Genomic DNA, 12,847 nt, shown 5'->3' on the forward strand with positions numbered 1-12,847 from the left:
CTGCAAAACAAAGACACATATTACTTAAATCAGTTTTATTTAAGAATTTCCTACAGTGACAAATCTTATAAAAAGCATCCAAACACGAAACTGCAGCAAACAGCATTCTTATGGATATCTTACAGACAGTGGAACTTCCACCCTGAAGAGGCACACTGAGCTCGCTAGTGATCTCTGCCGCAAGAGCTACTGCAAAGCACACCACCAGCTCAATGTTCTCCTCGCAAACCCCATCAGCTTCAATTCACATTACCACACTTACAGATCATTAACAGAAAAAAAAAAACACACACCATACAGCATTCACAGCAGTTGACATAAGGGAAAAAAAATACAAATATTCATTTCACATAACACATTCAACTAATTGATTAACTAGGTATAAAACCCACTTAAAGTCTTCCACATATGGATGTCCTTTGAATGCAATAAACACTCGTACTTTATTTGCTATCATGGCTCTCCGCACACTCTCTCACCAAAGCCACAGGATTGAGAGACATCTCGCCAAGTAAAATAAAATCCCATAATGCACCACCAGGTCTCTGCATGCGCTCTCTCCTTTATCTCGCACATACCAGCCCTCTCATGCCTCGGCACCACCATCAATCCCACACAAGGTTTCAAAAGTTCAAACAGCCTTCTGGTTCCATCTCACAGCCTTGCGTTCATAGCGTTGATACGACTCCATGAAATAAAGAGTAGCGGATAAAAATGGAACACCCACCGTCTAAGACGCAGCATGTGCGGTGTGATGAAGTATTCTTGGATGAGAAAGCATGTAGACAGAAGTATTCCTAAGGCAGAATATTTACAGCACTGCTTTCAATGAAGTGCTTCTTCCATACACATTTGAAATGAGATGAACTGCGGAGATTAAATGAAGCCTTCATATCGTACTTTAGTATGGAGGGGAGACAGTGTTAAAAAATAAACACAAACGAAACAAAAACGACACTGTGTTCTCCAACTGGGGCGCTTGGAGAGTCTTATGGTGGGATCAAATTAAAAACAAGAGGGAGAGAATGCTGTTTCTGACCAATGGTTTCCATTTTGAACATGCAAAGAATTCAGGTAGCCAGGAAACAAGGGACAAAGTAATACAGTAGAAACCTTTCCTATCGATTGTAGTGTTAGTTTACCTATCGGGCAAACAGCAGTCCACTTCCAAACATTCAGTATTCCAACAAGATATGTAACAAAACTTATAAAATTCCTTTTACCTTTCTTTTCTTTTTCTTTTTTTTTTTTTTGTAAAAAAGAAAAATGTCAAAAATACTGCTGAATATACTGCACACTGAACAAACTGATTTGGAAAATTTTAGTATATATGTAATTTACAGTATACTTACCATGAGTTAGAAAAATTTGATTTCCCACCATAGAGTCAGTATCAGAGCCCACTGCGTCTACATTCCCCAGCCTGACGATTTGGAATCCATGCTTGAACCAAAGCCTCCGTTAAACCCACTGCTGGAGCCCGTGTTGGAGGCCGAGCCCCAGCCTATCGCTGCCCCCGAGTTGGAACCGCCGTACGAGTTATTCCCTGAACTAAAGCCCTGGTTCTGCTCCCGCTGCATGTTGCCTTGAGGCTGGTTGTTCCCCGACGGCCCCGACTGGTTCTGCTGACTAGCCAGCATGCCCATCATGCCCCAGCTGCTCTGCAGGGCCGCCTGCGCTGCCGCCATCATGGCAGGGTTGATGCTAAAGGCTCCAAAGTTCATCCCTCCACCCATGTTACTGCCCTGGTTGTTGCCCAGTCCGCCCCCGCCTCCTCTGCTGTTGCCAAACCCCCCTTGATTCCCAAAGCCTCCCGGATTACCACCAAATCTTCCACCTCTCTCTAACTGTCTATTACTATTGTGCTTAGGTTCAGCATTGGATATATGCACGCTGATTCCTTTAATGATCAAGTCCTCTCCACAAAGAGACTGGGCAACCTATAAGAAATAAGGGATTGATAAATATGTGTTAGACTTCCTCTTTTTAAATGTCAGTAGTACAAGATAAAAAAGACCCCACATGATTCTGAGCAGATATTTAACCTGCAAAGGAAGCATATGCATGTACTTCATCCAATTTGAAGTGTTTTATCTTTGCATTCATTGCTACACTAACTGCAGTATAAAAAGCCGCCTGTACAACAGCATCTGAAAAGTGTAACCTTAAGACAATTCAATAAATCAAACCAAGCTAATACCACTGGGATTCTCAAGACAGCAGACAAGTGTTCCATGTGTAGTTCCAGAAATAATGCTTTATCAAGCTACTGAAACGTAGGCTGTCTAAATAGGAGGGTAAGATATGTGAAGACATACCTGATCATCTGCAAATGTAACAAAAGCAAAAGCTCGGAAGGGTTTAGGAATGAAGACATCTACCACTTCTCCGTACTGGGCAAAGAACTGTCGGAGTTCATCTGCTGTCATGTCCTCAGTGCAGCGCCCAACAAACACTTTTCGGCTACGCAAAGGTTCGTCGGGACTTTGCTGGAGAGAATTGAAGGGAAAAAGGGAAAAAAAAACCAAAAAAAAATTTAAAAAATCACCACTATCCTTGAGAACTGAGTTACATTATGGTAAAAGCCTCTTCCAATGTAGCCTGTTCTGAGGACTGAAGATCAAGAAAGTTTGAGATTCTAAGTCAAAGACTTAAAATTCTGTTCAGAACGTGCCTGCACCTTGGTACAGATGAGAAGAGTCACAAGAAAATGAAGACAGGAGCAGTACACAAGAACAGCGACGAGGCTACTGCAGGAGGATGCTTTTTTTTTTTTGGTAGTAACTGCATATGTACACACAGGAAATAGAAGCTTCAGGTTCAGTTTTGAATTCAGACTGACTCATTCTGATCTTCCCTAGATTAGTTATTCCGCCTGCTTTATTCTCCATTTATTCATGCAGCAGACAAGTTAAGCGGGTACTGCTGGACATTAAAACACATTCTCAGATTTCCATCTGTGCTTAATTCCCCCACATAACTAGCTATTTTCCCAACACTTCTTGTTCACTTCCTGCTCACCCACCTCCTCCCTATTTTCCTTCCTTGCTCTCGCTTGTCCTGTCTGGTCACAGACTGGAAAGCCACATCCAAGAGTGCATTATTAATCTGTTCACCTGCTCACCTAACACAGCTGCTAAAGAGGTGCGCTTTGAATGTTTGGTAAAAATAAAACTAGTAATAAATACAAAAGTACCTTAGAATTGGGAAGTTTACAGTCACACCATCTTCCATCTATCATGTGCCGCTGAGACATTACTTTCACCTGGGTTTCATAATCCGTAAACCGAACAAAACCAAAGCCTTTTGAGTGGCCAGTTTTAATATCCTTCTTAACCTAAGGCAAAAAAAAAGCATACTTTTAAAGAGATCACAGAAACGGTGCACATCTGTAGTTGTTACTTAACGACATGCTATTTACCAGTCATCTCCTGCATCAACCTTGATACTAAGATCAACTAGAAAAAGTATACAGGAAGTTTTTATTATCTCACTGTATATGCCTACCTTTTCTTACAAAAATTACTGCATTATATAGCCAAAGCAGTGGCCCTGTGTCACCTACAAAGTAAAGTTATTAGCTTGCTTTAAGCCCAGGCATAACCAAAAAATGGGATATAAATACTTTGGAATATTGTGATGGCATAGCCAGGCCAGCTGTATACACAACGTGACCACCAAGGGGGCAAACCTGTGTAGCTGCACACAGGAGGCAGGCGGGCAACAGCACATGCAGAACAAGGCAAGTGTATTGGGGCCAGGTGAGATCCCCTTCCTGGGAGGATAAAAATGTGTGAAGACAGATGAAAACTGAGGCACGTTTGTCTTCCGACTCCTGTCACCCATCAAAAAGCCCTCAAGCCTGGCCAGGCCGTCTCGGTGGCTAAGGCCACCAACGTCCCAGGCACCACGGCAACCCTGCAGCACTGGGTCTGCGGTACCAGGTGCACTCCACTGATGCAGGACACGTGCAGTACGGACCAACAGTCCGGTGTCGGCAGTGATAATACAGACATAACCACTAGCATGAAGCGTGGTGTCACTGAATGGATTTAGTAAAGTTCTTTTTGAGGGTTTATCAGTCTTTTAAGCACTCCCATCACAGCAACGTCCCATTCCTTCATACATACATATACACACATGCATATTAGCTGCAGCAATTAGTAACAGTAATATAAATTAAAAAGCTCTTAGAAACACTGTACTCATTAAGCTGATCTGCATAAATTACCACTCCCAAGTATCCCTGACCATCTGTACCTACGCAAGCCTGCAGCTACAAAGCTCATGGAAGAAAATGTAACCTAGGAACAGAGACACAGGGCTTCAGACCTTCTCTGAGTTTATACGGCTGTTTGCTTCTACTGGCTTCGTCAGAAGACAGATTTCTATCTAATATCCCTCCTTACTTAAGCTGGAAAAGGATTTTACCTGCACCATCAGAACTTCTCCAAATGTACTGAAATATTCCTTTAAGTCTTGTTCAGTGGTTTTCCAGGGAAGACCCAAGACTATTAAATCTGAAGTCTTCTGTACTGCTCGTTTCACTTTCACAGCTGATGATGCATCTGTTTCATCCATTTTTCTTTTGTTATCTGAATATAAAGAAGTACATTAGACATCATCCTGAACTCTGGAAATTGCTTCCACTCATTATGAACCACATGGTATAAAATCTTAGACACTGATGAGAAAAAGTACAGACTACAAAAGATAGGTGCCAGCTGCTGGGAGCTTATTACTATAATTCAGATCCAACTGCCTGCAACTATAAAGAGAGAAGAAAGAACTGTCTACACTTAAGTCCTCCTCCAACATATAATTTGACTGAGTTAGTTTTGTGTTAGTTTACTAAAGTATTACCTGGCAACATCCACAGGGATGTTGAGAAAACCTGAATTTTTAACAAGAATAATTCATTAGCAATTTCATTCCCTCCCCCCCCTTTTTTTTTTTGTGTAGCGTGGGGGGAGAAAGAGAGGGTAGAGTGGTCAGGCTTCTCTTTTCCTGAGCATTTTTAAATGGTACCTCTGGCCGCACCATGGCTTAAGGAGAAGCATCTGCGAGCACGCAAAGATCCCGTTACACCACAGTCATAGAAGGTCTATACAAGGCTGTGAACCCTCCAAGGACAATGCAAAATTTTGTCATTAAAGTGATTGGACAGGTAGAGAGTTAAAAAAATCTTACTGCATGTCTGAAAACTCAGTGGGATCAGATCTACTCTGCAGGACAGATACATGAATAAAATCACTGAACTTCAGTAAATCGGAGGGTTCAACACTAACGCTGTAGCCATGTCAGATTAGCAGTGGCTCGCATGGACCTCCTGGCTGACAAAGCATGCTTGTGCAAAAAAGCCGAAGGAACAAAGACAAACCTTTGGGGTAATTAACAACGTAGACCAGGTTTCCCCAGCCGGCTTCTGGCGCGTGCAGGATGCCCTCCACCAGCCGGACGCCCCTCATGCACTGTGACACCGGGTTCCGGTACCGCAGCCCGCAGGCCCCGGGGAACTGGGCGGTGACGGTGGAGAGCAGCACAGTGCCGTCATCCTCCGAGGGGATCTCGATGGGCTCATCGTTCTCGTCCTCCGTCACTCGGATATACTCCGACATCTTCGCTGGAAGTTACTGAAGTAGAGCAGAGGGGGGAAAGTGGGGGTAAGCCATCACGGTGCATCCCTTAATTTGGTTTTCACCGCCCTGCCCTTAAGGCGTAAGCCCATCCGTATTAATTACACAGCGGGACACACCGAAACGCGTTATGCACTGACGGTCCAGCCTCGGGCCCCGCCGTACCGACACACACGCATGGACCAACACCTCAGCCCGTCCCGCGGCCTGCGGAGGGACCGACAGCGACAACTCCCCGAGGCACAGAAGGGTTTCCCAGGGCCGCCGCGGCCTCCCCCAGCGGGGCCAAGACCGGTGACGGGCTGCGGGAACAGCCCTCCTCGGCCCCAGCGCCTGACAAGGCCCACCCGAGCCTGACGACCTCCAGGCGCGGCCCCCAGCGCCCGTCCCACCGCCGGCGGCCCCGGCCCGAGAGGTCCCCGAGCGCGCCCACGGTGCCGTGCCGTGCCATGCCGCGCCCCGCTCACCGGCCAGGGAAGGGAGCGGCGTCTCCGGGCGACCCTCACCGCCTCCGCCGCGCACCGGCCCGCTGCCCTCCGCTGGAGCCGCACAAAATGGCGGCTGCGCCCCCCCTCAGAGGCCGGGCCGGGCCGCGGGACGAACCATTTCCACCGGCGGGGAGAGGTTGTGGCGGAGCGCGACCGGCCGCGGGGACCGCACCAGGCCCCGACTGCGCTTCAGCGACGCGTGCCGCCGGAGCCGCGGGCTGTGTTCGCGGAATGGGGGCGGCGGCGACCGGTGGAGGGAGCATCCCCCCCCCCGCTCCCCCCCCCCCCCCCCCGACGGAACCGGTGGTACGGCCCTGACCGCGCCTGCGCGAAGCGCGCTGCGAGCGCGGGAGCTGCCGGGAAGGGGCGGTGGCGGTGTGGCCTCCCGGGGAGCGGGGCGGGATTCTCCGCACACATACACACGCGCGTCGGGACGGGAGGTCTCGCTTAGGCCGAGCTCCCCGTAACTGTTCCCGGTCAATGAGGGCGGTAACGCAGAGCCGTAGCGTGGCCCGGGCCGGCCCCGGCCCAGGCGGGTCTCGCCAGCGCCAGGCTGGTGACGGGAGCGGCGGCGCGAAGGGCCGCAGGCGGGGCGAGGACCCGCTTTCCCGGTAGCGGCCGTCGCTCAAGGTAACGGTGGTAGCTGGTAAGGGACCCTGCAGCCGCACCGGCGGGTCCCGGGTGAGTCTCGGAGGCCGGTCAGGGCTTTGCGGAGCCGGCAGCTCCCCGGGGCGGGCGTCCCCAGGAGAGCTGATAAGGGACCTGCGGAGAGGGAGGAGAGTGCGGGGACCGGAGCCTGCCCGGTGTGCGGGAGAGGCTTACCGAAGGGCAGCCATCCCTCTCCCATCTTCACTACCAGAGAAACAAGAATGAGCGCACTTAATTTGTAGCCTAAAAAGGACTTAAGGTTAAAAACAAACAAAACCCCACCACCACCACACACCCCCTCTTTCTAACAAGTCCCAGCCCATAAAGCAGTTTATTTAGGGAAGATGGGGGGGGTCTCCATCACTAGGGAGAAGAATGGCCCTAGGTGTACCGAGGGCTCCCTCGGTTGGGCAGGAGGAGACGCCGTTTGCACTTTCAGATTCCTTTCTCACAGAATACGATAACGTTAGTGATGCCAAGCATGGCAATCACCGTAATATCTGAGCATCAGCCTGGAACTGCCAGTGTTTAAGGTTATCTGTAACTTTAGCACAGGAGGCAAACCCTCTGAGCGATACTGTCTGGGGCATGTTGCCACTTGAATAGCATCATTCTGTGCTTGGTAGGAAGGGTTGATCTGACATGCCGCTGTCTGCAGATCTCCTGCAGGCATTTCCTGAGGATCCTGGGAAGAACTAGATTAGCCAGGCTGACTAATGCAGACAGTTTCATGGCAGCTCAGTTCCGTATATCATATTTAGCGTCTTAGTCTGACACCCTCCCCCCCTTTTCCAACAACTGGTTCACCCCTTGGAACTGATGTCTTCATTAATTCTTCCAGATGTTTGGGTTTGGTTGTGTTTTGGGTTTTTTTGTTGTTTTTTTTTTTTTGCTTTTCTCCTCCATTCACTGCCCTGCTCTGACCTTGTATAAAACCATTTTGTAGGATTCCCAGAAGTTAAAAAGCTAGCAGTTCTATCCCTGTCCTCTAATACCTAGTAAGTGTTCGCTATAACATGGCTTAATCCTCTCTAGACCCAATCTCCCCTTACTTAATGGAAATACCAGATGGTTAAATCTCATTATACAGTATTATAAACTTCTGAACTCCAAAGCCATTATGGCTAAGGGACACTCATGTTCTTTCTGCCACTTTTCTGACTTTTTTTTAAAAAAAAAAAAAAAGACGCAGAAGAGCCATCTACATACGTTTTCCTAAGATGCAGTCACAGGAAGGACAGCTAGCTCAGCTGCTGTGCTGAGCCTCCTCTGCTTGTGTATCATACACAAGTCTATGTAAGAGAAAAACAATGATGGCAGGGACGTGGTATTTTCCACCTGGTCTGGTTCCTTTTATAAGGTTAATCATTTGCTTTCAGTAACATGACCTTCTAGATAAACACTCCACGTTTTTATTTTGCAGTGATAATACTATAAAGCTATAAGTTAGTAGCTGTTCTACAGTTTTAATCCATCATTTTCTATATGGATAGTTGCCATTCCACATCTCCCAAGTTCTTTGATACTTTAATAATAAGCTTATCTGGTCCATTAGTCACAGTCACATTAGTTGCAAGCTGCACCAGAGACATCTGTAACACAATCAGTTTTCATTACAAGATGCATATGAACAGGAAGCCACACAGGGTTGTCATTAGCAGAGCTGTGAAGTCGTGCCTGCCATCGTCACAGAGAAAAGGGGTGCACTGCAGAGCTTCCTCTACCCAGCTCAGCTCTGAGACTTAACCAGTAGACTGTACTACGCTATTATAAGGAAAAGAATTCTACCTTCTTCACCCTCCTTTCTCCTTGTCTGTTCCTCTGTGACACTCATCCAGTCCACACATGCACCATGTTCCCAGTGCCCATCTAGTTTGACCTTCCTTGCACCAGTCTCCTACAAAGAAGTAAAAATAAGTCTTATTAGTCAGGAAAGATGACCCTCCAGCTAGGAAAGGCTAATCCAGTCCCTTGCATTAATGTATTCTACTGAGTATTTAAGACTCCCACTTAAGACTTCTTCAGTTGCAAAAATTGGCTTCCAGCACCACTGAAACCTAGCCCATCTATGCCCATGTAACTTTAAACTCAGCCTTATCATTTAATTACCATTTTTCAACAGAGTTCTGAGAGACCTGACTAGACGTAGGCTAACAAGATAAGCTAATGCTCCATGTAGGCGTTCTCCTGAAATTCCTTCGTTTTCTAGTCATGCACAATATGCATCCCAAACCCAGTTCTGGTGTTGCCAAGTCAGCACTGAGGTAGTCAGCGCTGTTTGAACATGCTTTGAGGACCGAGTGGTAATTGCAGCATGTCAACATTACCTACTGCACCATTTTGAGTCAAAGCTATAGTTTAGCAATCACGCTATTTGAAGAGGTTGTCATGGCATTCAGCCAGAGTGACCTCTATCTAACAAAGCATCTGGTGGTAATTTCACTAATGAGCAGAGTAAGCATCAATCCTGAACTAGATTTCATGCAGGTAAAAGCTTGGAGAGAGCAACGAGCTCGATGCAGCTTGCTGGCTGTAAAATAGACAGGGAAAGAAGGGCCATTATTCACAACAGAGACTCTGCCCGAAGAGCTTGGTCCTCAGTTTTGGCAACGAACAAGCTTGGAATTAAACAAATGTTACTACCGATTTTCTGTAAGAACTGGGATTCTTGCAGCTCTTTCCTTCTGTTACTTTGCATTATGATTGGATTTAAGTTAAAGCAATTAACAGTAGTATTGCTCTTGAAGTAACTACACCAGTGGGCATACAGCTAGTTAATTCACCAGTTCCCTCACACTGGCAATTCGGAGTGCCCATGGGTGTAGACAAATGCAATATTGTGGTACTAGCCATCATGTATATTGACTTAAGTGTGCCCACAGGCACAAAACAAAATGCAATACAATAACTATTTGCTGCTCTAGGTTAAGTGTGCTCATGGGTACAAGCAAACTCAGTGTAACGATCAGCTGTTCACCCTCCCAAAAGCACTCGGGATGAAAAACAACATCAATGGGCATCTAAATATAACCTCATGATAAAAAAACCCACACAACTGTGGGTGCTGAAACCATGGAGCACTTGGGCCTATTTCTAATCATAGCACAGTAAAAAGCAGGAGGATTTAATGAATGATGGCATGTCAGTGGAGTCAGGATCTGGCCTGATTTCATCAATAGTTAATAAATTCTATTTCTCAGCTTTACTCCGTGGAAGTATCTTATTTTTTTTTCACTGTCAGGTTTCTCCTGCTTTATTGTGAGCGTAAGGAGGATGATCACAGTTTCTCCTCTCTGGACATGAAATACGTGTTCTCTGCAGAGAGGTCTGAGCAACATAGAAACATTAGATCCTCTGTGCTGGTTCTCATTCTAAATACATTTAGCAAGAAAACAACAACAACAAAAAAGCATGTTACCACTGTATCCCTAGGACTGTGCCATTAAGTGGTCTGCATCCTTTCAATCAGCCTTACCCTGTTCTTTCATACCTAGGCACAGTCTTCTCTACCACCTGCACAAATAAAGCCCACCTCGAATGCAGTTGCCTGAAGGAGCAGGACACCCTTCAGTTTATCTATTTCTCTTTGTAATTTGAGCCTCCAATTAAACAGATGCTATTATCACAGAAAAGGAGGTGCTATTCCCTTGAAGGAACAAAATCAGTAGTATTTCTTTTTTCCTAGCTACAACTGAAAATCCATTCACACCCATCAAAAGAAGTGTTTTTACACTGCTTACTTTCTTCCCCTTTTTCTTTGAGGGGGCTTTCACCACAACCACAGGGACATTTGCAATAACTACTTCTTTCCCTCCCCAGAAATACCTGCCATAAATAGAGCTTTCCATACATGAACAAGTTATCAACATAAAAATTTACTAATACCTGGCAGCCTAGAAGCAACTACTACAAAAAGCTTCCCTTAAAACAAAATAAGCAGCTTCCGCCCATGTAAAGTACCTGGAAAGATCACTTGGTCCATGGTTCTCACAGTAACACTCCTCCTAATTCCCTTTAGTTGAAACAGCATCTAAGACTTCATTATAGCGCCTGAAATATTTCAGGCAGTTTTCCCGTGATCCTATAAAGCCATGATTTCAATTACCTCATTTTTAATCCATCTGAGATGGTTTAGTCCTGTTTCTTAAAGGGGATGAATTTCCATGTTCTTTTTAGTTCACGTCCTTATTTACTTAACTCTTCCAAAACTGATTATAACAGGTGATGTGTTTTTTAATCTCTCAGCAAACACAATCAAAGTCAGATTTTTTTACATGCTTGGCTCTTGTAGAGACCCAGAAGGACTCAGGGCCCCTCAGTCTGGGTCCTTTCAGCCCTAGTAGCTGTTTTGCAAAAATAACTTTGGCCCTGTTTCCCTAACTGACACAGTACGAAGAGTTACTGCTGCTTGTTTTACCACCAGACAGATGTTAAGTGTTGGTGGGACAAGAAATAATCTAATTTATCTGAGAGTGAGACAGATTACATTTATTAAAAGCTGTTTTTGAAACAGCTGGGGTCAGCCATCCAGGTGTGGTGGTGTCCTGGCTGCTGCTCATCAAACCTAGCCGCATCATACAAAAGGACCGGCTTGGGGGGGGAGCTCTGTTAGGAACTAAAAATGTGATGCAGTAATTGGAAACCCGACAATAGTGACTAAGGGCCCCTGTGAGCTCCACAGCTACTGCTGGCAATTGGGTGCTGACTGCTGTGAACCAGGGCTCAAAGCACAACAGTGTATGGTATCTGACATCTCTTGTTTGATTGGTACCTGTGGGAACTGTCAAATGTTTGCATCTTGTACAGAGAATGCAAAATTAACTTCATTCTATTTTGTTTGGCAGAGTCACATCAAACCATCTGCTAAGTCACCTCCCTTGCCTTTCTGGACCATCCACAGCAAAGCCTGGGAAGAATTTCTGCCTGTGATTCTCAGAGGTATCTAGTCAGTTCTCAGAGCTAAGTTCTTGGTGAAGATGAGCCAGGCATCTTCCAAAGGAATTTATTGCCTCTTACAGCGTACAGGAGCTGGGATTCAGAGACTTTTTTTGCTAGTTTGTGTAGTAACTCCCAGCATAGAAGAGCCTGAACTTCCATCAGCACAGACTCTTAAACCAAAGGACAAAATCCACAGTCTGGGAACTGTGCTAGAGAACTAGCTTCAAGTCTATAAAATTGGCAGTGTGGGCGTGTGACAGATCCTAAATACTGAATACAAACATTAGTATTTACACTGGAGGTTGGAAATAGACTCCTTCAAAGGCAAAGCCACAGGTGGCTTGGGTAAGGTGTAGCAACTATTCCTGTAAGATCTGGAACGGTGTGAAGGACAACTTTGGCAGGATCTATTCAAAAGCTATTTTGTCTAGCTTTTCGTCTTTGTTTTTTTCTTTTCTTTCAAAGAGTGGGCACACAGTTTGGGGTAGATTTTGCTGGTTTTGAACAATGCACACTGAAGCAGGAGCTCAAGTATAAGACAAAGACTGTTTTTAAAACGGTTAGGTTTTACTGCCTGGTGATATTTTTTCAAAGTACATTTACGAAGATTTATGCAAAATCTATCTTTTGTCTACTTAAAATATGTGAAATGGATGTACAGGGCAAAATTTAATGCATATGGGGTTTCATTATTTTAAATCATTTGCAATATAAGTGATTTACTATGACATCAGACATTTGTTCTTTGGCTGTCCACCATAAATTGAGGCCCACCCAAATTTCCAGTCTTAGCTATGTTTCTGCATTCCCTCCCCCAGTATCTATAATCTCAGTTCTGTGATTCTTCACGTAAATGACTTTCAACACGGAAAGGAAGAGAACATATAATTTGCCTTAATACAGGTAATTTTGAAAGAGGAGCAAGACCTTTACATGAGAAATAGTTGACAGCTGCAGAAAGGGGAGAACTAACGCTCGTCGAACAGAAAGTCATTCTTGATGAGAGTGGTGAGAGCTACTGATCAACCAGATGTGACCAAATTGACTTTTTGTGCAGTTGAAACTGCCAGCAGTGATAGACTTCTATCTTTCTCTTTCTAAATTTTTTCATGTCTTTTTAGTGCCCTTACATTTATA

The 12,847-nt window shown here is 45.5% G+C and overlaps 1 protein-coding gene across 4 annotated transcripts; it reads right to left on the reverse strand.

The window, feature by feature from the left end:
• Positions 1–20: 20 nt before the first annotated feature.
• TARDBP (TAR DNA binding protein) lies at positions 21–6,260 on the reverse strand. Of its 4 annotated transcripts, XR_008469503.1 has the most exons (7): positions 6,104–6,260; positions 5,381–5,633; positions 4,432–4,595; positions 3,197–3,337; positions 2,319–2,489; positions 1,353–1,940; positions 21–867 (listed from the first exon to the last, which is right to left on the reverse strand). XR_008469503.1 is itself a non-coding variant. In XM_054222408.1 (6 exons), the coding sequence occupies exons 2-6, from the start codon at positions 5,616–5,618 to the stop codon at positions 826–828; spliced, it is 756 nt and encodes a 251-aa protein (XP_054078383.1). In that variant the 5' UTR covers positions 5,619–5,633; positions 6,104–6,260; the 3' UTR covers positions 21–825. The 4 variants fall into 4 exon arrangements, 3 of the variants coding, with proteins under 3 accessions (XP_054078383.1, XP_054078381.1, XP_054078382.1); XM_054222408.1 differs by lacking the exon at positions 1,353–1,940; XM_054222406.1 differs by having other exon boundaries at positions 21–1,940.
• Positions 6,261–12,847: the final 6,587 nt, after the last annotated feature.

This window comes from Rissa tridactyla, chromosome 16, assembly GCF_028500815.1.
Source record: "Rissa tridactyla isolate bRisTri1 chromosome 16, bRisTri1.patW.cur.20221130, whole genome shotgun sequence".
NCBI classification, from domain to species: Eukaryota; Metazoa; Chordata; class Aves; order Charadriiformes; family Laridae; genus Rissa; species Rissa tridactyla.

Excerpts from the sequence above, each read along its gene's own strand:
- TARDBP (XM_054222406.1), bottom strand. The coding sequence starts at position 5,618 with ATGTCGGAGTATATCCGAGTGACGGAGGACGAGAACGATGAGCCCATC. Across the intron at positions 4,596-5,380 it reads CGTTGTTAATTACCCCAAAG|ATAACAAAAGAAAAATGGAT; the intron begins GTTTGTCTTTGT and ends CTTTATATTCAG. Across the intron at positions 2,490-3,196 it reads GTAAACTTCCCAATTCTAAG|CAAAGTCCCGACGAACCTTT; the intron begins GTACTTTTGTAT and ends AATTCTCTCCAG.